Source organism: Pelodiscus sinensis, chromosome 3 (genome assembly GCF_052426305.1).
Source record: "Pelodiscus sinensis isolate ZL-2025 chromosome 3, ASM5242630v1, whole genome shotgun sequence".
NCBI classification, from domain to species: Eukaryota; Metazoa; Chordata; order Testudines; family Trionychidae; genus Pelodiscus; species Pelodiscus sinensis.
The window spans coordinates 60,169,990-60,195,643 of NC_143054.1; the positions used below are offsets into that span (position 1 = coordinate 60,169,990).

The 25,654-nt window shown below is 40.9% G+C and overlaps 1 protein-coding gene across 7 annotated transcripts in view; it reads left to right on the forward strand.

Annotated features, from left to right (window-relative positions):
• BCKDHB (branched chain keto acid dehydrogenase E1 subunit beta) overlaps positions 1-25,654 on the forward strand; it is a 235,411-nt gene that overhangs the window by 44,352 nt on the left and 165,405 nt on the right. For all 7 annotated transcript variants that reach the window (XR_012902584.2, XR_012902582.2, XM_075923808.2 and 4 more), the window contains 3 exons: positions 1,531-1,639; positions 18,543-18,640; positions 21,194-21,304. Coding sequence is in view for 5 of the 7 variants with exons in the window: in XM_075923808.2 (XP_075779923.2) it covers positions 1,531-1,639; positions 18,543-18,640; positions 21,194-21,304 (318 nt within the window). In the remaining 2 variants the exon portion in view is untranslated. The remainder of the gene's footprint in view (positions 1-1,530; positions 1,640-18,542; positions 18,641-21,193; positions 21,305-25,654) is intronic.

Consider the following 25,654-nt stretch of genomic DNA (forward strand, 5'->3'; position numbering starts at 1 on the left):
GTTGAACCTCATGGAGGATTTTTCTGTTGACTTCCTGATTCTATTAACCCTTTTGTTGTTGTGACAAGGAGTCCTGTGGCACCTTATAGACTAACAGATGTATTGGAGCATAAGCTTTTGTGGGCAAAGACCCACTTTGTCAGATGCAGTAGGTCTTTGCCCACGAAAACATATGCTCCAATATATCTGTTAGTCTATAAGATGCCACAGGACTCATTGTCGCTTTTGTAGATCCAGACTAACACGGCTACCCCTCTGATCTTTTGTTGTTGTTGTTGTTGCTTCTGAGGAAAATACTTTGCTGCAATTGCAGCTGTCATTCCTCTATCCTACAGTGAAACAGTTGGATATTTTTAATAAAAGTTGTTGGACATTTACCGTTTCTGGTTCTCCTTTCTCAAATAAACGACAAGGTGCTAACATTACAGCCCTGAGTTTCGGTCGAACAATCTGAACTGCCTTATGTGAGTAGAATTCCTCAGTGTCTGAAACATTGCAGAGAAAAGGACTGGTCTAATGTTTTAAGTCAATTTGAGGGAAAGCAAATATTTTCAAGAACAAAAAAAAAAGGCAGGTGAAGTGCCATAATTAGATTTCACTGCTCCTGTTAGCACACTTTAATGAGTATACAATTGGATGGACAATTTATGTAAGCATAGCAGTAAGTGACATAATTTCTGCTAAATGGTGAGATTGTATAAGTTTCACTGATTTGTGTGATTTCACTTTTGAGTATGATGCATGGCTACTGTACTAGTTAAGTTTTTAAGTATTACACATTAAAGTTTCTCTAAATATTTTACCATTTGTATTTGTGGTATAAATATTGCAGCCTTATCAGGATTAAGAACCACAAAATGTAAGGGAGTGTCTTCTAGCAGATAGGAATTTCCACATTATCTAGATATGGTAATTGCAGTAGCATTTAAGAATATAAGAAATCTTTTATTTGTAGATTACTGTTAAAATTAAAACAAGCTTCCTTAAATATAGGCCTTGGTTCAGCAAAACCCCCAGTCTTATACTTAACTTTTGTCACACCGATGTTGTTGACTAGATGGATTTAAGCACATGTGTGTAAGTGCTTTGCTAAATCATCATCCATGAAGAAAGATTATTTTAAAATTTTGTTAATGGCAATAGTCACACTTTTAGAAAAATTGAACAAGATGGAGAGCAACGTTTATATAGCAACAAAGTAGTATTTCTAACAGCTAGTGATAGTGTTTTGGCACAAGTTCAGATGAAAAATTCTGATTTTTGTTTTTCTGCTTTGCTTGATCCTGATATTCATCATTAGGCTCCTTCATGTAGGTTCTAGTTAGTTTTGTTTTACTAGCAAGTGGCACAAAATTAACCTAGTATAGAAAAGGAAAAACATTCTGATCATTTTTTATCTTTGCCTGATCTCAGTGGATTTTATAAGTAGTAGCTTAAACTTGAGTAGCTTGCTAATATAATATTATCTCTGAATCTAACTGTAAATAGCTGAATTATATTTCAAATCAGTTTTATAAATAATTTTTACAGGTTGTTATTCCAAGAAGTCCTCTTCAGGCCAAAGGACTATTACTATCATGCATAGAAGATAAAAACCCCTGCATATTCTTTGAACCTAAAGTACTTTACAGAGCAGCAGGTAAAAAAGCTTCTTTATATGTTGTATGTTCCAGTGAAATGCAGTTTACTCTGTGTGTGGGGGAGGGGGGCGGGAAGAGAAGAGGGCTGTGTCTAGACTACACCTCTCGACAGAGAGATGTAGATTAGGCACGTCAAAATTGTTAATGAAGTGGGGATTTAAAGATCTCATGCTTCATTAGCATAAACATGGCCGCCCCTTTTTTCCGAAATGGAGCTTTTTGGGGGGGGGGGGGGGAGCCACAAAAAAACCCGGCAGTCTAGACGCGAATCTTTTGAAAATACAAACCATTTTCGAAAGATCCCTTATCCCTCATAAAATGAGGTTTACAGGATCTTTCGAAAAAGGGTTGTATTTTCAAAAGATCCGCGTCTAGACTGCCTTTTTTCGAAAAGCTCCATTTAAAAAAAAAAAAGCGGCAGCCGACTTTATGCTAATGAAGCGTGGAATATTTAAATCCCCACACCATTAGCAATTTCGACATGCCTAATCTACATTTCTCTGTCGACAGACAGGTGTAGTCTAGACACAGCCTGTATGTGTTCACATGTGCACACATACATAGAATCATAGAACACTAGGACTGGAAGGGACGTTGAGAGGTCATCGAGTCCAATCCCTTGCCCCCATGGGCATGTAAATGGACATGCTCCATGTAAATGGACACATTTATGTGATGGGATCTATCTTGATATTTATTTGGTTTTTTTATGCTTAATTATTTATTGTGATTTTTGGAGAGGCTGCTCAAACACTGGCAAACATTTAGAAGTAAGGGTGCCAAAGTTACGCAAATCCACATTAAGCATTTGTTCCAATTCCCACTGACTTTAGTATTTATTAATCAGAACTTAGGAGTGAGCTTCTGATTCCAAAGTCTGTTAAAATTTTATATTCATATTGGAATGAAGAATTGACCAGTAAAAATGTGAAGAAGTAAGAGACTAGTGGGACTCTTTATGATTAGGGAAAGGTCTTGTTGAAAATCATGTAACTAGACCTTCGAATACATGAGAGACAGAAATCAGCCTTGTTACAAATTCTTGACTGGGGAACTGTCATGTGTAATTAAAGATAGTCCGAGTGTACATCATAGCCACATGCTGAGTTTCAGGTAGACAATCTTCAGGTCTGTTTGAAATGTTAATTATCTCCCTTTTATTTTTCTTTCAGGGGCATTATATTTTTTTCTGAGAATTTCTGAGAACATCATTTAGATAAGATAGGATGTAATCTACATTATATTTGTAATAATGTTTGGAGGGGACTGTGGTTTTGATAATCCTAGGTTTTCACCTTTATTTAATGCCATTTTTAGGACTCCGTTCCTTCCCTTGCCTAAATGTTCATCGTTTGAGTTTTGCTGCTCTTGGGAGCTGGATCAGTTTGCAGAAGGAGAAGAACAGTGGGAGAGTCTAGAAGTTGCTCTTGATGTGGTTCATGGAAAATTATATGAGCGCACTGCTTGGCATGTTTCTCTTCCTACTCCCTCTTGTGCTGCTGAACTAAGAACTGTTGCTGGGTTCACTCTGGGACCACAATAGCACTGAGGGACTTAGTGAATTGAGGCAGGGACCAGAGCCACTAGTTCTGTGTGAAGGGTGATGTCAGTGCAGCTGGGGGAAGATTTTAAATTGCTATTGCCCCTGTCCTGTGGGCACTCATGTAATCACAGGGCAAATGCGGTGACCACCTTTTATCTTCCCTCCTAAATGCATTGATCCCAGCAGCTGGAAAGTGATGGCACAGAATAAGTGCATTTATTTTGAGACACTGTGGGAGAAAGAAGTATGGTTTCTTACTTGTCAACAAAAGTTACAACAGAATAGAGCTGCCAAAGCTGTTACGTCACTTGCGGGCATGTATGCTTGGCTGCTTACATTAGCTCTATGTTTACTCACCAGGAATGCTTGTGTTGATGCAGTGTGTGCACTGTTTATGTGTCAAGTGTGCCATATGCTGCTGTCTGTTGCAATACTTTCTTGAAAGTTTTGTCAATCTGTTGAGGGGTAGAAATGACTTGCCCAGGGATCTCTGCGATAGGGGTCATGTTCCCAACATGCACTTTCTCCATCCTATAATATCATCTGTATCTCATAATTTTGACCTCCCCTCTCCCTTTAAAAAAACCCCACATAACACTTGAGTCTTTAAGGTGCCATACCAAAGAGGGAATGAGTTTGGGGAAGGCGCTAGATGTCATATTATGGCCCCATCTGTAGAGCCTTGCAAATCTGTGGCTATCCTCTTTATTTCCAGGGATATCCGTGGATGTGGATGTCCATGGATCACTTTTGCAGATGCAGATACCAATTTTGTATCTGTGCAGGGTTCTATCTGCTCTCTGAACAGACTGTGACAGACCAGGCCGGGTCTGGGCACCGCTGACGGCATCAGCTCAGGGCGAGTTGCTCAAAACCAGGGCTACTTACAGCCCTCGACTGGAGACCTTTCCCAAATAGGCCACAAGCCAGTCACACATAGCACTTCAGCTGCCAATCTGGCCAGCAGGAAGCCTCACGAGAAAAACCCCTCAGACATCCCAGCTTTCTCTGTGCCGCAATCAGCCCTGGGCCTTACACACAGGTGAGAGGTTATAAAATCCGATCTCACCAACTCCAAACAGATCCTGCCAGTCCCAAAAAACCAGCCACAGTCCCAGGCCAATTTTTACCCACAAGAGCACACTGGGCCAGTCCTTTAGTATCTAAAATCTAAAGGTTTATTAATAAAAGAAAGGAAAGGTTGAGAGTAATTTTAAGGAGAATACATTACATACATCAATCATCAAGTTCTTGATGTAGGCTCTTATCAGAGATGTTACAAACTGCTAGCTTAGAAGTCTCTGGTTTACATCCTGTATTAGGATGGGTCAGCAACCCTTCCCGGCTCTCTGTCCCTAGCAAGGATGCATCTGGAATCCGGAGCAAGATTGAAGACTAGATGGAGATGCCCTCCTTGGATTTTTATATTCTTGGTGTCTCCCAAATTGGAGCTGGTCACATGATCTAGTGACCTGTCTGTGTTTCACATGCAAGTAGCCATGAGGCACTGGCTAGTTTGCAGACTTCCAGACACATTCCTCAGGTGTGTATTGCCCACTCATTGCCTCGGGTGTGTATTGTCCATGAAGCAGTGGTAGTTAGCACAGCCATTCACTGAACAGTCCTTCCTCACAATAGGCAGTCCAGGCCAATTGCTCTCTCCCAGAGAACATTTATAATACAAGAGAGCCCATATTCATAACTCCACATACAAAATCATACAAGTACATGAGTGTCATGCACAGAATCAGTAAAGAATAAGCTTTCATTTGACACCTCACACAGCCTAATTTGTACAGAATTTGGGGCAAACACTACCCTTGATGCAACAGTCATCTGTCTGTTCACTTTAAAATCCAATAATGTGGCACAGACACCAAATTGTTGTGGGTGGACCTAGTTGTTAGATCCCATGTGCTCCAAAGCCAACTGGATCCGGGAAGTGCTAGGTTGCGGTTTCTCCCAAGGACAGACCTATTGTCTACCACTCTTTCTTGGAACGTGGGGCTCCCTAGCTCAGCTGCCTTAGACCCTGAAGCCAGTGCCTCAGCCCTCCCGAGTTTCTAGCTACTTACACACATTCTACAGAGTTCATCCTATGGGCATATTGAGCTTTTTGATTAATTGCTTCAGGGATGACATGGCACACAAGGAACACAGCATTAGCAGAGGCATTTCTTAAACAGTCGCTTTTACTCTTAAACACTAGAAGGTTATATAGATCGATCTTTGCAAAAAATAACAAATATTCTTCAGATGTACCTTTCCTTCTCCTACTCCCTCACCTTCCCAGTCTGACCTCTCCCCTTCTGTGGGTCTGAGGTCTGGATCAGTGATTCAGGCTGGGTCTCCAGCCTGGTCTTCTAGTATGTGGTGGTGGTGGATAGCTCTATGTTGTGACAGTGGTCTCACTAAAAACTGAGCCCAGTTAGTGGCAGAAAACAATGTGTCTGAATGTTTTAAGTTGAGAGCTTCATTATTTTCTGCTGCCAAATGAGGAATTCGCTAAGACCCCTCTGTCCAGTTTGTTGCAGTGGTTCATAATGGGCTGCTGTGTAGATTTTCATGAAAGATGAAGCTTCTGTCTTGGTTCGCAGGGGGCTGTTCCCAGGCACCAGTTAACCAGTACCCAGTAAGCATCACCCAGTTAGGGAGATATTTAACGGATAACCAGTTATCTTTTGAGATCCCTAGTTCTGACAGTTCTGGGTAGAGCATAATGCAAGAAACGGGTCATTGCTCCTCAGAAAACAGGCAACCAGCCCCAGAAAAGCTTGGGAGAACATGTGCAGTTTGGATTATGCCCTGGTGGTCACAAGGTCTATGCTGTGATGAAAGAACAGGAGAAGCAAATTTCAAAGTGAAGGACACCTTGTTGAGAGTGCCGTACTACCATCCCCTTCCAATTTATACAAGGAGAAACATACTAACTCATACACCTTCATTGGTTAACAGTCCTGGTAACATACAAGCAGCGGGACAAGCCTCAGAAAACGGACCCAAATAATTTAGGTCAAAACTAATTCTTTAAACTTGACATGAGGTTCAGGTAGGAGCAAGTGAGAGCCATGTGTAACACAGGTGTAACAAATTCCCTCCATTGAACACCTCATAAAAAAGCTCTCCTGCATTCCGCTTCAGGTGCAATTTGTAGGTGATTTAATGTTCTACCCCTGGTGGAGAGCAAAGTGCAGTAACCAAACCTCAAGATGACAGAGATGAGGAGAATTTATGTTGAATGCGACTTAAATAAAATGACACACTTTCTTTCCTGTGTGCAATTTGTATATCTCCTGCAACCTGGAAGTGCGACTGGTGCAGCAGCTCAGTACCTAACTACTCTGCTTATCAAGAAGCAAAGGTTCCAGATTGCAGATGACTTGGAGGAAAGTGCAACAATTTTCTTGTAAAATGCTGCTGTATCAAGAATATAAATTAACCCCAAGGAAGGATCTGAAAAGTAAAAAAATTAAAAATAAAGTGTACAAATGGTAGAGTCCTAATGTGTTGCTCTGGACAATCATCTCTATTTAATCAGTGGAGAGCTGGCTGACAGCTTTTATCCTAGGAGACAGCAGATAAAGCTGAATTTTCTGTCCCATTGATAAATATGTTTGTAATTTTGCTGCAACTGCTTCATCTATGTCAAACTTGACTGAGCTCAAGCTCTTTATGAACGTGTCATTGGCTTCTTGTCAACAGGTGGTAATTTCACAGTTGTTTGCTGCCAGATGAGCTGTTCTCTTTATGTAGCATTTTCCATGCAGAAAGCTGTGTTCAGAGAATGTTAGGATATCTGGTTGAGCTGTCAGCAGTCAGGATATGCTAAAGTAAAGGTTGTGCATATGCACTGTGATGGGGTATTATTTAAATCAACTCATTACATACTGCATGACAAATATGATGCATCTTAAAATCACTTCTGCAACATTATACATATACCTTGTAGAGTTTATCATTCTTCTTCAATTGCCCTATCATAATGAATCTACAAAAACAAGGAGAAAAAAACGTAGGGTGGAATAAGCAGGAGGGTAGTTAAAGATGAAATTTGTGAAAAAAGGTAACTTTAGAACCACGGTGTCCAGTTCTGAAGCAGTAGTCACTATAGTGGTTACTGCTATAGTGAACTAACCATACTCAACTGGCCAAATAGCTGCATGTGGCTAGTGTGTTGGACACCACAGCTTTAAAGGATAAAATTCTGACCCAATAGAAGTCAATGGAAGGTTTTGCCATCGACTTCCCTGACTGGCCTTTAAAAAGTATTTCTCCAAACAAGGGGTATGTGAAATACGGATTGGGTGCAGGTTTTTCATGTTTCCTGGAGGGCTAGCTAACTATCTGCCTGGAATAGGAAAAAAAGGCAAAACTTTTTCTTTTCCCTCATGCTTGTAAGTATTTCCCTTTCTTATGTACTTGCTTTAAGGAGAGCCCAGGCAGAAATTCTCCTTTCTAGCCAGTGGGAGGCGTTGGGAATGAGGGCAAATGGGCAGTTGACATCTTCCTTGCCTGGCTTAATGAATGTGTGAGGTATATATACCTACTCTCCCTTTGATAGAAACATTCTTTTCTTCCAGTTTGTTTTAGTTGCTCTTGTTGCCCTTTTGTTGACACTTGTCTCTTCTTGCTACCCATTACACCCTGCTTCTTCATTTTTCTTTGCACCATTTCCCCTGTCTTTACTAGTTGTGACATAGCTGAGAACTTTTGCTCAGGACTCTTAGCTCCCTACTTTCTGTTCATAGGACCACTTTTTTTTTTTTTTTTTTTTTTTTGAAAAGCCTTGACCAGGGATTCTGTCCCAGTCTTTGGTGATAGCCCTTTGCTGCTGATAAGGTGGGGTGGGCAATAATTTTTGAAGGAGAGCCACTTCATGAATTTTCGGAAGTGGTCACGGGCCACCCGGAAGGGGCAGGGCTGGGAGACTTCACGGATTCCCCCATCCACAGACCCTGATTGGCCTGGGAACAGGGGGAATATGTGAAGTCTTTGCCCACCGCCTATGCCCTGCCATGGGCTCATGGTACCTAGAGAGAACCACCAGCTGTTTTGAACAGCTGGTGGTTCCCTCTGGTGCCGTGAATCCCTTGCAGGGGGAGGAGACTTTGTGCACTCCCTTGTCCCCAGGTCTCAATTGGCCTGAAGGCGGGGAAGCGCCAGACTGGCCACAGGCTAGATCAAAGGGCTTGGCAGTCTGGATCTGGCCCACGGAGGCTATCTTGCCCATCACTGGAATACAGGGTTTGGGAGGGGATCATTACCTGGGGCAGGAGTGCAGGAGAGAGTACAGGGATTTGGGCTGTGACTAGTGATAGTGGATTGGGGTGCAAATTCTGGGAGGGGGCTGTGACCTGAAGAGGGTTATGGGAGGGGATACAGTGTCTAGGAAGATGGGGGCTGGATCTGGGATGTAGAAGTGTTGGGTTACATAGGGTAGGAATGTAAGGGGGGTAGACGGTTGGGGGAAGGAGGAGCTGGGGTGCCAGAGGCAGGCTCTGGCTGGGAGATCTTACTTGGGTGGCTCTTAGCCAGCAGCTCGGCAGGTTCCTTAACCAGGGTCCCTTCCTTCCATGCCCCTGTAACTGCTCACAGCAGCAACAATAATCATGTGAGCCTGGGAGATGAGGAAGAAGGGCACTTCACATACTCCAAACAGGCAGCTGCTATTGGCCAGGAACTGGCCTGTGTGCCCTACTGGGGGTGGGAGCAGTGTGAGAATCCTCTGCCCCCTCCCTCCAGGCTCTCCGCATTCAAAGATGCACATGGCCCTGCAGCAGCCAGCTTCACTAAGTGCTGAGTGGGGACGGGGCAAACAGTGAGCTGGCTGAGGCTCTCGTGGGCTAGATCTGGTGGCTTGGCTGGCCAAATTTGGCTCACAGATCATACTTTGCCCAGCACTATGATACAGTGTAGCAGTGTTTGATGTCATCCTTCAGAGATTGCTGGAACTTTCAACACTGTTTACTGTATGCCTTGCCTTCCCTTTTAGAAAAAAAATTAATGTGGGGTAGATCTCTGATTGCCTATTTAAATGTATTAGGTCAGTGTGCTGTCTCCAATTTATGCCTGTGACACAGAGCACAATTCAGCCTTTGGAGCCCAAACATTGCAAATATAACTTAAACTCTTTCTGTACTGGATAGATGGGTTTTTTTATACCAAGAGCTTCCTAACAATTTTTCTCTAAAACTTTGTGCATGTCTGGTGTATAAAGGTGTCACAAAGGGAAAGCTCTTACCAATAACCATAGATTATGGTTCGGCAAATCAGTAACATTCTCTGTATTGAGAATTCATGTAGAAAATGCTCATGCTAAAGCATTCTGTGGTGACGGTATCTTGGTATTCATAATAGGGGTGCACATTTTTTACAGGATACTGGGAAGAGAGGAGAGAGGCTTTTGTCTTGCATCTTGCAAGATGTGCAAAGGCTTAGATGTGTAGCTTTAATAACCACACGTACACAATGACCTTAGCCGCACATTTCATGAACTGAGCAAGAAAATGCATAAAGTCTAAAGTATGTGGAAATAATGCCATTTTTAGAGGCTCATAACTTATTCAAATCAAAATAACTTTTTTCTACAACACTCAGACATCTTTATGGGGATGCCGAATTTCAGCTTTTTACTTTTAGTTGCAGAAATGTTCTAGACAATTGTAAGATATTATTTCTAAAGGGTAAAGTGAATTTTCCCCTTTTTAATACTTAGAAACGAATGAATTGGGTTTGCTCAGATTTCCCCCCAAATTTGTTTTCCGGCATAGACCAGCGCTGGAGTATTTTAATCCCAAGGTGAAAGTTTTGAACTGAAAGCAGAGGGTTAGAATAGAAACTTGCATCTTCTGAACTAGAAATGAGGAATCTGGGGGCTTTTGTCTTGATTCTGCAATTGGATTTACACAATAGACAGTGTACCTGGCTCGAACCCATTGACTGACTTAAGATTTCGCATGGGCACAAGTGTTCACCAGGGCATTCCTCTTCTCCAGGTTCTAGTCCAATTAACGGAGTAGTTTTAGTCTGTCCTCTCCCAGCCTTCACAGATCCTTCTCTGAACTATTTCCCCTGCTCCTTGCTCTGGGTGTATCTTCTCCAAACCCTTTCACTATTCCCAGGGATTGGCTGCACTTTCCCAAGAGAAGCCCTTCCTGATTTTATAGGTTTTGCTTGTTCTTGCACAGCTGAACCTACTGGAAATCAATTTCCAGCTACCTGTCTCTTCCTCATGATTCAGCTGTTGCTGTTAATAGGCCTACCTGGCCACCTTAACTCCTTCGGTCTTGTATGGGGTATACATCCCCATACACAACTGAGAATCTGAGTGGTTGTATAACTAGTTCTTGCTAACTAACACTTTTATCAATAACTTGGAAGAAAACATAGCATCATCACTGATAAAGTTTGACCTGGATCACTTGTTAAGATGGGCACAATCAAACAATGTGTTTTAGTGTGGCTAAGTGCAAATGTGTATGCTTAAGAAAGGAGAATATAGACCCTGCTTACTGGGAAGCAATAACTAAACAAAGGATTGGATTCATGATGGTTAATCAGCTGAGTACAAGCTCCTAAAATGATGGTAGAGCCAAAAGGGCTTATGCAATTTCTAAATATGTAAACAGGGAAATCTTGAGTATCAGTACATAGTTTATTTTTATCTGTTTGCGGCTGGTGTATCTACTGCTGACATATTGTGTCCAGGTCAGGTGTTTACAATTTAAGAAAGTTGCTGATAAATTGGCAACGATTCAGAAAAAAGCCATGAGTCTCAAGGAGTTTAATCTATTTAGTGTCACAGAGTTTAAGGGGTGACTTGATTACACTCTATAAGAACCTATTTGATAATGGGCTAATCATTCTGAGAAAGTACAACATGATCCAATGGCTGGATGTTGAAATTAGACAAACTAAGGCTGGAAAAACGCATTCATTTTTAACAGTGAGATTAATTAAACTTTGGAACAATTTATCAAAGGTTGTGTTGCATTTTTCATCAATGGCAGTTTTAAAATCTAGATTGGCTGTTTTTCTAAAAGATATTTTCTAGGGATTATTTTGAGGAAGTTCTATGGATTGTGTTATGCATGTAGTGAGACAAGATATAATGGTAGTCCCATCTGGCCTTGGAATCTATAAAAACAACAACAAAAACCTATTTGACTAAAAGACCAGAACTTAAAAAATAGTGGTATTGGACTTCTAGTAATTTTATGGTAGTATAAACAATGTTACTGAGAGTGCTATTGTGACTTCCTTCTAAATGTCAGAACTGTTTAGAAAATATCTAAATAAAAGCTAGAAGGTTTTTGTTTTTAAAATATAATTAACAGTCTGGATGATAAGAGCACATAATCATTATGAATCAAGGGAGAAAATGAGTCACCTTGACATTATCAGGTTTAGGCATCTTGTGGCTTACCTATTCTGATATCTTTTGACCTTTTCAGTTTCATTTATTTGTACTATATATGACATCAGTGATGTAGAAATAAATGACTTGCATCAATGGTTGTTATAGTGACAAGGCAGGTGAGATGAAAAAGCATGTTTTTTAAAGTGCTCAAATGATCTTTTGAGATAACTGCAGCATATTTGCAGCCTCCTATAACTAGTGCCTACGCTGGCATTGGTACTACATAAAATGCATGTATTTTTTGAGAGAGAATAAAAGAAGTGTTTTGATTGCTTTGAAATTTGTTCAAAAGATTTGTTTTAAACATTTTATTTGCACAGTACTGAGTGACTGTTTAGTGTTTATCTTAAAACAGTTTTGTTTGGATTTACTTCGGTACAGTTCTGTAGGTAAATTTACCAGGTCTGTTATATGGAGACTTTGCAATGATGCTTAGATAAACTCCTTTCAAGGCTGCGGTTTTAAAACTCTCTATTTTTACCATCAGTGCAAATATGGATTATGATTTAAAAGTGATAGGAATTCAAGGAAAACTGATCCAAAACAAACAATCTAATATTGCCAAGGAAGCAAAAGCATTCAGCCACAATGACAAACCTGATTATTGTCATAGTCTCTTATACTGTATAGGTTTTTCTGCTCAAAAAACCAAATACCCCATCATTTGCTACAAGGAAATAACCCCTAGATGGAACAGTAGGCTATATCAGTTTCACCTTATAGTTGCCTTTAAGTTCTTTAGCTAGAGGATAACTGGATGTAGTTCTCAAACACTTCCATGCAAGAATCCATGGATTCTTCTGTTTGTGGCACCTCATGACATCTTCATAAAGCAGTTATCAAGGGCTTCTCCATGTGCCAGGCACCTCCTGGATGGCAGCCCCTCAAAAGAGAAAACTGCAATGCAAATTTTTCTATGACAACTGGCTGTATTAATTTGAACCTTATTCCCCCTGCTTCATTGTAGTGTGGAAGAGAATCTAAAGAAGCCAACTGGATCTCCAGTTTATAGCAGACTTCATCCAATGCATACTTGAGCTAGTGTTGATTTCAACTGGAGTAGAGTGTTTGACATCCCTGAAAATCAGGCCCATATTCCCCCCCCCCCCTTTTACAGTCATTTTTGTGAGTCAAAAGATTGTTACAGGAAGAATTTACTTAAAGTTATATATCTAAATGATGTAATCAAGATAGTATACAGGCAAATGATACAATTCCTTTCTAAGTGGTAAGTAATGGTTCTTATCAGTCTCTTATAATTACTCAGACTTTAAGATGCTACTGGACTGTTTGTTGTTTACGTTTTTCCTGTTACAGACTCACTCGGCTATCCCTCTGAAACATATCTACTCACTGTCTTTTTTTCTTTCTCCCCTTCAGTTTTTTTCCTCCTGTCCCCCTTCCCTTACTTATCCTTAGATCTGGACTTCCAACATTCCGGTCCTCTGAAGAAGTGGGTTGTACCCACGAAAGCTCATGATACCATCTACATCTTTTGTTAGTCTATAAAGTGCTATCAGACTATTTGTTGTTTTTTAAGATTGCTCCCATTACACAGCTAGTAATAAGTCATCCCAGCACTCTAGTGGAGTGCCCCAAAGATCTGTTCTTGGTCTGGTTTTGTTCAGCATCTTTATTAATGACCTGGATGAGGGGATGGATTACACCCTCAGCAAATTTGCAGATGACACTAAGCTAGGGGGAGAGGTAGATATGCTGGGGGGCAGGGATAGGATCCAGAGTGACTTGGACAAGTTAGAGGATTGGGCCAAAAGAAATCTGATGAGGTTCAACAAGGACAAGTGTAGAGTCCTGCACTTGGGATTGAAGAATCCCAAGCATTGTTACAGGCTGGGGACCGAATGGCTAAGTAGCAGTTCTGCAGAGAAGGATTGGGGATTACAGTGGATGAGAAGCTGGATATGAGTCAACAGTGTGCCCTTGTAGCCAAGAAGGCTCATAGCATATTAGGGTGCATTAGGAAGAGCATTGCCAGCAGATTCAGAGAAGTGACTATTCCCCTTTATTCGGCTCTGGTGAGGCCACGACTAGAATACTGTGTCCAGTTCTGGCCCCCCCACTATAGAAAGGATGTGGTCGCATTGGAGAGGGTCCAGCACAGAGTGACCAAAATGATTAGAGGGCTGGAGCACATGACCTATGAGGAGAGACTGAGGGATTTGGGTTTGTTTAGTCTGCAGAAGAGAAGAGTGAGGGGGGATTTGATAGCAGCCTTCAACTTCCTGAAGGGAGGGTTCCAAAGAGGATGGAGAAAGGCTGTTTACAGTAGTGTCGGATGGCAGAACGAGGAGCAATGGTCTCAAGTTGAGGTGAGAGAGGTCTAGGTTGGAAATTAGGAAAAACTATTTCACTAGAAGGGTGGTGAAGAACTGGAATGGGTACCTAGGGAGGTGGTGGAATCTCCATCCCTAGAGGTGTTTAAGTCTCGGCTTGACAAAGCCCTGGCTGAGTTGATTTAGTTGGGATTGGTCCTGCCTTGGGCAGGGGGCTGGACTTGATGACCTCCTGAGGTCTCTTCCAGTTCCATGATTCTATGATTCTAATGCCTGATATTAAATCAGGATAGTGATAACTGGCATCAAAGAATCTTGGTGGAATGAAGATAAACACTGGGGCTACGTCTAGACTACAAACCTCTTTCGATAAACTACTACTTTTGAGAAAGCAAGCCACTTTTTGGAAAGAGAGCACCCTGGCAGTCTGTATGCTCTCTTCTGGAAAAAAGCCCTGTTTGCATTCAAGAAGGCCTTTTTTCGAAAGGCTAAGTTGAGTCCTCACATAAACAGAGCTACATGAACTTATCTGGGAGAAGATTTTGATCCTTAGTTTGTTTTAAAACATAACATTGGATTTCTGAAACATTTAGGATTTTCAAAGCCTTTTGCTTAAGTCACTATTTAAGTGTCAAACACGGCAAAATCCTTCTGGTAATACAGACATGAAAGTGCATTTTTGAGGGACCAAAAGTATTTTCCCATGCTCTTAAAAGTTCCCAGTTGGCTCATTAGCTTGAGTCAGAGAGATGTCTAAATACGATCATAGGTTAAATTCATACAGACAATGTCTCTCCCTCTTTGTTTTCTCTGACACTTCCCAGTATATAAATGCCTCTGTCAGTAAAATCTGTGAACAGTCATAATCCTGATGGTGTAATTCATTTAGACTTGGCATTTTTAAGTCACAATTTCCAGCCATACTACTTAAATGCTCTGTTACACAGTACAGGCAGTCCCCGAGTTACGCGGATCCAACTTATGTCGGATCCGCACTTACGAACGGGGCTTTTCTCGCCCCGGAACTCGCGGGCGGTGGGACCATCCAGACGCGCAGTGGTCCCGCCACCGCGTCCTCTGGGGTGAGAAAAGCTGCTTCGGGTGTTCCTGGTCTGCTGGGGGACACCCCCAGCAGACCAGGAACACCCCGAGCAAAGCCTTGGAGGCGCGGGACCCCGCCGCCTCTGCGGCTTTGCTCCGTGTGTCCCTGGTCTGCTGGGGACCCCTCCCAGCAGACCAGGGACACCCAGAGCAAAGCCTTGGAGGCGGCGGGGTCCAACGCCTCTGCAGCTTTGCTCCGGAGCAAAGCCTTGGAGGAGCGGGACGGCGCTCTGGGTCTCCCTGGTCTGCTGGGGACCTCCCCAAGCGGACCAGGGACACCCGGAGCAAAGCCGCAGAGGCGCGGGACCCCGCTGCCTCCGCGGCTTTGTTCCGGGTCTCCCTGGTCTGCTGGGGAGGGGGGCCCAGCTAGTGGGCCCCCCATCCCCAGCAGACCAGGCTTTTGTTGTGGATGCCTGGGGTAGAGCAGCTGGGGTGCTGCCGGGTTAATCCTGGGGGGACCTACCCGGCAGCGCCCGAGCTGTTCTGTCCCAGGCTCCAGATTGAGCCGCTGTTGAAACTGATCAGTGGCTGATTCCAGGAAGCTGGGGCCAGAGCAACTCTGCCTCGGGCTTCCTGTAGTCAGCCCCTGGTCAGTTTCAGCAGCAGCGGCTGAATCTGGAGCCAGTTCCGAGTTACGTACAAATTCAACTTAAGAACAAACCTATAGTCCCTATCTTGTACGTAACCCGGGGACTGCCTGTAACCTATTTTGCCACTATAGAACATACCAGATGATTTTTCACACTGATTTTCTTCACTAAAGCTTTTTTTAAATATCCTTTTGTAGCGTTATGTTTTGTACCCCATAGCACTATGATGGTCTATACTATTATGTTTTTTACTTTCATAAGTGTAACAGGGCAAAACGTGATGTTTACCACCATGGCACTTCTGTCTGACCATTATTGGAATTAGCTCTCTGTTTTAGGGATGTAATAAGTCAATTAACCAATTAGAAAAGCTTATCCATTAATGCTGTAGACTAAATGCATTTTTCTTCTCCCCTTGCCAGTATATTTTTTAGCAGGCTGGCCAGCATCCTGGCTCAGTCCCGGCTTACGCCGGGTCCAGGACCTACCCTGCTGCAGCTCTGCATTTAAAGTGTATTAGGAGCTAGGCAGGCAGGCAGCCTGGCTCCATTCTAGCTTGCACCAGGTCTGGGATATCAGACCCTCCCCCCATGTAATTGTGGGATTTTTTAAAAGTGATTTTCCTTTAGAAAATGCACATGTAAAATATAAGCCCTGTGCAGACTAGAGTGGAAACAAATCCTGAAGGGAAGTGGATGAGAGGCTGAATTTTCATTTGTCATTAGTTTGGTCAATTACATCTCTGCTAGATGGGAGATCCAAGAACAGAAGTGAAAATAAGAATTGCTGACATCTCAAAGCTGAGTGAAGAACCCTCCCATTTAAAGGAATGTTGTAGTGATGTCCTTTTCATTGTCTTCTGTAGTTTAAAATTTGCAGTCAACTTTTGATTGAGTATATATTTTAAATGCAGTTTTAGTTCTAGAGCAGGTCAAGTAGAAAAACATTGTTTGAAATATAGTCAGTGAATTTTGCAATTTTTTTTAAATGATGTATTCTCTGAAGGCTCAATCTTTTCTTTGATCTGAGCAAGGAATACTGTGGTATTGTATACACCCTGAAGTAGATGGCTTTGAGAGTCACCCTTTACCTTCCGCATTCACTGTTGTTCTGAGGAAAGGAAGTCTGCCCATGCAGAGTTTTCACAATTGCCAGGTCTCCTCACGCAGAGCTGCTTGCAGGTTCAAGGCTTCATTTTGTATTTGGGAGTGGGAACAGGTAGAGAAATCTTTAGGAAATAAGTGAGTGGTTTTATCTTGGTTGGAAAGTTGGCTTCATAATGTGCACTTTTCTTGAGTCTCAACAGAAAGGGCTTCAAACTAAGTACCCTCTCATGTCTAAGTGATCCAATCAAAATATGATAGAGGCATTCTACTAATGGAGTGTATGGAAGCAGTCATTTGAATAACTCTCCTTCAACAGCTGTCATTTTGTTATTTGTAAAAGCAACCTACCAAGAGTGCAATTTCACCTTCACCGTACACTGGAATGAGGAAAAAGGCAGGCAATATTTAGCCTTGTGCAAATGTTTTTTTTTTAATTTTTTCTATTTTGTACATCTATGCTTAAAAATGGGAGATGCAGATTTTTGGAAATGTGATCTCATCTTTACAGTGGAATATTTCAGCATTTATTTTTAGTTGTAGAAAGTCCAGATAGTGATCTTAAAATCCTGACATGATGCTATAGATTTTAGAACATTTAAAAATGCTTGATAGCAGTTTCAGTGCCCTCAAAGTCTCCTTTGTTTAGACTGATAATATTGAAGTAGGCTGGCTGTAAAAATAGTAGCATACACAAATGAGTACCAAATAAACTTTGTTTTTTAAATATGTGGCTGGGGAGAATGAAGAAGATATCTGGTCCTTTTAAGGAAATAAGGGAACAACAATAGCTGAGCCATTAATTAGGAAGATGCGGTTCCGCGTGTCAGCTGAAAGTTACATAGTTGTTTTACTAAATTGAGATCCTAGGGATCAAAAGGATGGTAAAGCTTTAAAAAGACCAGTTGGAGGTGGAGATGAGTTGCCAGCAGAGAGAGGGGTAGAGAATACTGGTTAGTGGGGTCAGTTTTTCTCTTCCAGCTAAGAGAAAGAGTAATGTCTGAGTTGAGCATACCCTTCCTGAACTAGCAAGTATAGGAAAAAGTTTAGATGAGATTGCGTATGCTTTGGTAGCTTAAACCCTTTTCTCCGATCACTGTGTACCTTTGGATGAATAAACAACACTTGTTTTGAAAATGCTGTTTTGAGTCATTCTAATTAGCTGCTGGTCATGGCCTCCTGAAGGGAGTTTTTGCTGGTGCCAAAACATTTAGGTCTGTATTAATATGGTTAGATAATAGGGGTTGTAACCCAGTGATCCACTCTGTCTGATTGAATTGCAAGGGGAGGAAAACATGAAGAATGCACTTCAAAGAGTCTGAGAAGAAGTCTAAGGCTTTAACTATGACAGTGGCATATACAGAATACATGATAGTGTTGTTTGATATTGAGACCTTATTGGTACTCCTTAGGAACAAACTGCATAAGTTACTTGCGATTCCACCACCCAGAAGTAATGGTAACCATTACAAATCATGTTGATAAAATCTTTATTTAAGCCACACCACCATGTATACTTTGTTTACATACTATCTCTTGTTTTAGTGATCATTAGGGCATTGTTACTGGGTATCCATGGTATTCAGGGTTTTTTTTAATGTATTGGATATGGAGCATTGTAATGAACAGGTAACTCAATATCCCTGCCACGCACCATTTGTAGTCTGACCTAGTGTGTTAAGTGATGTTACTACTCCACATGAATTTGGGCATATTGTTTCCAATACAGTATTAATAAATAAATTACATATCATTTGTTTTGATTTTCAAAAAAAAATTTTTCTTGGTCAAGTGTCACATAGTATGAGAATCTAAACTTTATTGCCTCCTTTTTAAACTTGTATTTACTCAGTGGAACAAGTTCCTGTGGAGCCGTACTACATTCCTCTGTCTCAAGCTGAGGTACTTCAGGAGGGAAGTGATGTTACACTGGTTGCCTGGGGGACTCAGGTCAGTAAGTCTTGTTTAAGGTATGCTGTGGGGCCTGATGTGTATTGTCGGAATATAGAAATGGGATTTGAGGACTTCAATATCTGAGATATAGGTGAGAGGATTATTCTAGGAGAGGGTGGGTGAGATTTTGCAGCCTGCATTGTGCAGGGGGTCAGACTAGATTATTATAATGGTCTCTTCTGACCTTAAAGTCTATGAGTCTATGAGACAGAGCATGACAGGGAAACAAGCAGTTTAAAGAACCACAGTACAATAAAATTATAGATGTTTGTGTGTTAAACAAAAGATGCTCTGTCCAGCTGGTACACTTGCTTGTTGATCCTGTTTGAGTATTTTTGAGTTGTCTTTTAGATGATGTTGGCATGGCTCTAACACTTTCTGTAGATGATCTCAAACTTTCACTGTGAAGAAATCCACTTTCATAATGTTCTAGGGCAGGGATGGGCAAGATGCGGCTCAGGGGCCAGATCAGGCCCACCTAACACTTTGATCTGGCCCACAGACTGCATCAGACCACTTCTATTTAGATCCTGCTGCCCCTGCCACTGAATTTCCAGGTGGTGGCTCAGGCAGCAGGATCCTATATAAATGGCTCATAGCTCCCAGTTGTGGTGCTACCCCAGCAGGGGCGGAGCCGCGAGCCCTTTAAATAGCTGTAGCAATTCCAGGCAGCTGCCAGACAACTCAATAGCAGCAGAGCTGTGAGCAGTGTTCCCTCTAAGCTGCGCGGCATGGGGTTGATTGACTGGGAGGGGCTGATTAATCACTGGTGAAGCTGTGCCGAGCAGCTTAGCGGGAACACTGTTGGTGAGCCCTTTGCTGTGTTTTTAATTCAAAGCCTCCGGCCCCAGACAACTCTGGGGGAAAGGCTAGTCTCCAGCCTGTCCCTTCCATCCTAAGCCCCACCCTTTTCAGGGGTGGAGCAGACCTAAGACCACGTACCAAAATTAATTGTTACCCCCCCTCCCCTGAAAATTATTGCCCACTCCTGTTCTAGGGGTAATTGCTAAGGCTGCATGCAACAGTCAGAGACCCTGATATTCTGGGATCCTTGTGAAGATTGAAGATGTGAAAAAAAGTAATACTGTCCAAAGCAAAAGTAGATAGGAGGTAGTTCAGGGGTTTATTAAAGGTTCTTAGACGTTGTCATTTGGGGTAATTGTTTTTAATGCCTTCTAATGTTTACCCCTGAGCTCTTTATAAAGGATATTTATGCCATGGAATATTAAATTTGTATTCTGATCAATATCTTCTTCTATGCTCTGAGTTGTATGTTAAGGACTTCCTGCAAACTATCCCCCGCATCTTCTTACACCAGTAGCCCAGCAGTCCTCCCCTTCCCACCTTGCCCCCATGCTTTCTTTTCCCTCTTCCCCACACTACCGTTTCCTAATTTCTCTCATCGTGCATTGTGTGCCTCCACCTCCCTCCCTATACTAGCATTGCCCATTCTCATCCCGCCAGAGGTTCTGTGTGCACTCCTTCCCCCATGCCAGAGGCTCTGTTTGTCTCCTGTTTCTCTCTTCCCTCTCACGCTATGATAGAGATTCTGCATTCACCTCACCCTTACCAGTGTCCCCCATTCTCCCCCCATGTCAGGGCTATATGCATGTCCCCATTCCCCACTCCTCTTACTGTCTGGGAGAGAAGTTCTTTCAGGATGTCAACATGTTAAACTTTGCTTCTAAATTGACTGAGACTAAATAATGAATACCTTTTTTTGGCTCCTTTACCAAAATTAGCTGCATTCTTGTACAGTATAATTCTCGTACTTGCCTTTTTCTTATTTGTTGATTATAGTTGATTATGGTAAGATTTGACACTGATCAAAGTTGCATTGAAATTCTGTATTGCTTTAACTGATGAATATGTAATTTAATATCTTCCTAGTAAAGTGCCATTGTATTGTTGTTTTGAATGAGACACTGGTGTTAATTTTGGCCGTTTTTTATCCTGACCTGTTAATGTGACAACACTTGAAAAGCAAGAAACATAAACCTGACAATCTATTATATATAGCTTTTTGTAGATTGTTATATGTTCAATAATTATTACAGTTTTTTGTAGGAGTGACATGTTTTTTTCTTATTCTAGCATTATAAAAATTATTACTCTGTAGTTTTGGTCTTGGCTTGTTCACAGATCTTTAAAAAAAAAAAAGTTAGAGATGGCAAAATATATTAAAATGGTAAGGTTGATTCAGCCCACTTAACGATCATATTTGCCAGAAATTTGATAAATGTTCCTGTTGAACAAAAAGCATCTGTCTTCAGTAGCAGTCTGAATGGTAGCTGTAGATTGCTTTTAAGAATTATTCCTTAGTTTTTGAACACTGAATTGAAATAAAAAAATGAGAAAAACAGCAAAGGGCTAGATATTTATTAAATTACTCAGTACGTAGCTTGCTGTTCCATATTAAATCTTCTCCAATAAACTATTATGAAATAAAATAATATTAAACTGTTAAAACTGAGTGCATATTGAACACATTTTAAGCATCTCTTCAGTATTTCAGATAGCTCAGCGATTGCATTGTTTTGCATTTTCCAGGTGCATGTAATCAGAGAGGTGGCAACCATGGCTCAGGATAAGCTAGGCGTGTCCTGTGAAGTAATTGACCTGAAGACCATTTTACCTTGGGATAATGAGACTGTTTGCAAGGTAGAACTATAATGCTATTTAATACATAAAACATTATTTTGGTTGATGTACCTAAGAGCATATACAAAATTGAATAATGAGTGTAACGGGGACAGCTCTTTGTGTATATATAGTCCAAAATTTCTTGTTTGTTTGTTGTGTTGTAAATAATTGTATGCACAGTAAATATAAAGGAAACATTTACAGAATATCACATGTCTCATTATCATTAAAGGGAGGATAACAGTTTAGACTACTGATAGTGGTGTTACCAGCTTGTTCTTTTTAAGGATTTTTATAATTTCTTTTCCAGCATTACAGGGTTTTAACAACATAGATTTAAGGCAGGTACATCGAGTTCTTGAAAATCACTTTTTTTGTTTCTGTGTCTGGCTCTGTCTATCGTCTTCTGGCATCCTTATGTCCATGGAATTTAGCTGGAATTATTTCAATGTGATTTTTCTTTGCATTCAGTGATTACAGTTTTGTCTAATTATACGTGGGCAATGACATTTATGACCTGGCTGATTTGTTACGGCTGTTTTCTTTAAAAAAATAAAAAGCGGCTTTGGTTTTTGTTTTGTTTAAAGATAGAAGCACTTTAGCATTTTTTGTATTTCAGAGCATTAGAGGGTCAATATCCATCAATATGGCATTTGATTTGAAATTCAGCTTCCCTGGAATCACAGGTTCAAATACTGGTATCGTTGAAAGGTAGATCGTAAATATAATAACTTGTAGTAAAGGAATCTTTCAGATGGGACTTAAAAAATAAGGTAATGAACAGCTTCACTGGAAGTTGAAATACCATGTATTAAGAGCAACTATAACTTTGTTCCCCTTGTTCTACTTGTGACTTCTCTTCATTCTGCTGCTTCTTTTTCAAGGGTCATGGGACAATAAGCACTTTGGAGACTTTTTTTGAAAACAGATTCTGCTTGGATGGGTGGGGTGGGAGGTGGAAGAGGCACTTAAAGAAGGTTTTAAATATCTGTAACCCTCATCCCTCCACTTATGGCACCTGGACATTTGGCAGAAAGTTGCTGGTAAAGAGATTGGTACTTCTTTATATTCCAAGTGAAGCTAGATTTAAATATGAAGCACTAAGTACTGAAGTTAAAGCTTCAGAGAGGTGAGAATTCAAAACATTCAGTTGAAGTTAGAAAATTTCAAATGTTCTTTTGATGTTTTGATAAAAGCTAAAGTTTTGATATGATTGGAAATTAAATATAGTGAAACTTGAGTAAAACGTTCTGTGCTCCGCTTAGCAAATATATAACATAGAGGCTACGTCTACACAGGCATGATTTTCCGGAAATGCTTTTAACGGAAAAGTTTTCCGTTAAAAGCATTTTTGGAAAAGCATGTCTAGATTGGCACGGACGCTTTTCCACAAAAGCACTTTTTACGGAAAAGCATCCGTGCCAATCTAGATGCGGTTTTGTGCAAAAAAACCCCGATCGCCATTTTAGCCATCGGGGCTTTTTTGCGCAAAACAGTACTGTGTTGTCTACACTGGCCCTCTTGCGCAAATGATTTCTGCAAGAAATCAGTATTTCCGCAAGAACATTGACAATCTTACATGAGATCGTCAGTGTTCTTGCGGAAATTCAAGCGACCAGTGTAGACAGCTGGCAAGTTTTTGCTTTTGCGGAAAAACTTGCCAGTCTAGACACAGCCAGTGTGTATAGGAGTGTGTCAACTTAGAAATATTAAAAGAAATTTGAACTTCTGGTCTCAGCTCTAAAATCTTTTTGTAGAAGGAAAAGTACAATTTTTCTTTTACATTTTTAGATTTTTGGGACAATCAGAGTAATCTTCAAGGTTTGGGGGAAAAAATGGAAGTGTCGCATTAAAGTCTTCAGGTTTTCTTATTTCCTTATTTGACTAAGATGATCCCGGCACCTCAAAGTGATTAATTAAAAATAGAGTTTGAAAATCTTGGATGTGACATAATATAGGTCCTTGCCAATACAAAAGTAGGAGAGTGATTCTGCTGGAGATGATTTTTTTTTCTTCTTGGAATTGCCTACCAATTCTTTGCTGCCCGAGCAAAGAAAGCAAATTCCATTACTTGTAATGAATGGGAAAATCTAATGCTGAGGTTATTTCAGAATGTAATTATTCCAGATGTCTAAGTTTTTCCTGTTTTTGGATTCTTTTTCTTATTTTTCCACCCTCAACTCGTATATTAACATGACCAACATGTAGATTTTTTTCTGGTAAACCTTTATGCCTTAAGATTCGTAATTCATATTAAGTCTTTTTACTCTCAGTCACTTTCCTCTCTTTTTATATGTGTTTTGTGGGGAAAACAGTTTTTTTATTGTGGTAATGGGCATTCTAGACTAGAGTATATTGAGGAAAAATGGACTTTGTCTTGTATAAATTAGAGTTGCATGTGTTTTCCTGTTATCTGTGTCCTTTCCTCCTTGTTTGGGAAATGGAGAAGAGGTGGTTTTCATTCTGGGTATGTTCATGTTTGACTTACATTGGAGGTTAAAAATACAGAGACAGTCCTGTGTATTCTGCTGAGACACTAAAGGTCCCAGACCATACATGATAGGGCTCTGTGCCTCTGCACTGCTTCCTAGCCTCCTTCTAGGTCAGGGATGGATAATAATTTTTAATGGGGGGCCACTCCAAGATTTTGGTAAGTGGTAAAGGGCTGCACTTCTGTGGAGGGGGTGTGCAGTCTGTGATGGAGGCTGGGTGCAGAAGGGAACTTGAGATAGTGGACTGGGGTGCAGAAGGGTCTGAGGGGTCTGAGAGCAAGTTTGAGTGAAGGAGGATGCTGTGATCTGGGACAGAAGCTTGGGGTGCACGGTCCAGTAGGGGTATGGGTGCAGGAGAGCATTATTTTGTTTATTTTCTAGAACATGGGATTGGGCTTTAACAACAACCACTACAGTAGCAGTTTCAATATTGTCTTGATAAATGTAAAATGCTTTGGAATTTGATGCTCTAAATAGGAGCTGTGTGCACAGTGTACTTAATTGGTCATGGTAGATGCTTGAGGAAGAGGAAAAGAAAGAGGCATATTTCCCCCAGTACTTTGGAGCAGCTTTGTGGTTGCTACATAGAAGTTACTTCATTTCAATAAATGCTGTCAGATAAACATTGCAAACAGTAGTTTCTCCTCTCCCTAAACCAAACAATAACCAGACAGGAATAAAATTAAGTCTACAGTGCCCCAACTAACTTACAAATATTAGCTGTACATCAGCATGGGTAAATAGATGGGTCTTGTTGCCCTCCCTGGATGTCAAAAGATTTGGATTGCTTTATATCAAGCAAGAGGGTAAATTAATAGAATGTGTAAATTTTGAAGCATTTTTGAATGCCTTCATTTCTGTATACCCTTTATTTAATACTCTGTTCTATTCCCTAATTATATTTGGACCTAGTATTCAAACTATAGAGGGATATATGTTGATAAAATGGATTCAAAATAGTAATAGATTTTAATCTGCTTAATCTGTGTTAGGGAAATTGTCAATCTTTACAGTTATAGATGTTTATAAGGAGTTATTGGTAGGAGTAAAAAATTGCTTGTACATTGCACTCATTTAAATTGCATAAGTGACATCAATAGTGTCATCAGATATCTGACACAGATCTTCTCTCATAGATTAATTAACCAGATAGAAGAAGAATGCTGTTCAGAGGAGTATATATATACTTGGGATTGGATATTGTTATTAATTCTTCAATCGCTTTAAATGTAAAACTGTTTTTTACAAAATCTGATGAAACAAATGATATTGGAATATTAAAACATGGTGGAAAAACAATGCATTATAACTACTAACATAGTTATAATACATTGTATCCAAATACAGTAAACCTGTCTCCCAATATATTGTACCTCATGGGTTTACTGTCCTCTAAAGCTGAACATGGCAAGAAGTAATGGTCAGATTCTCAATCTGGCTGCAGTGTCTTGATGCAGGCCTGCATGTGCATAGCAGCTGTAAGCTCAGGCTAACTGATGAATGGAGCTTTCCTTTTCTGCAAAATGACTCTTCTAGTATTATAATGTTTCCATAATGGCACTTGAACCTTCTGATCTCAATGTTGTCATATGGAATATAGCCCAGGAGTGAGAATGTCCTGCCTGCTGTAGGAACAACTCCTGAAGGGCTGTTTGCAAACAGCATAAGCCTTTGTTTACACACGCAAGTTGAGCTGTTTTTAGCCATACCAGTGTTATTAAAGCGATTCCTCCACAAGTCTCGAAGTGTGAGTGCATTTGTGCTGCTATAAAGATATTTTTGTGAAGGGTAAAGGGTTAACTGGTTACCCAGTATACATTGCCTAACTAGCATGTTTACCAGGGTAACTGGCACCTGGTCCAACAGAAGAAGCCCC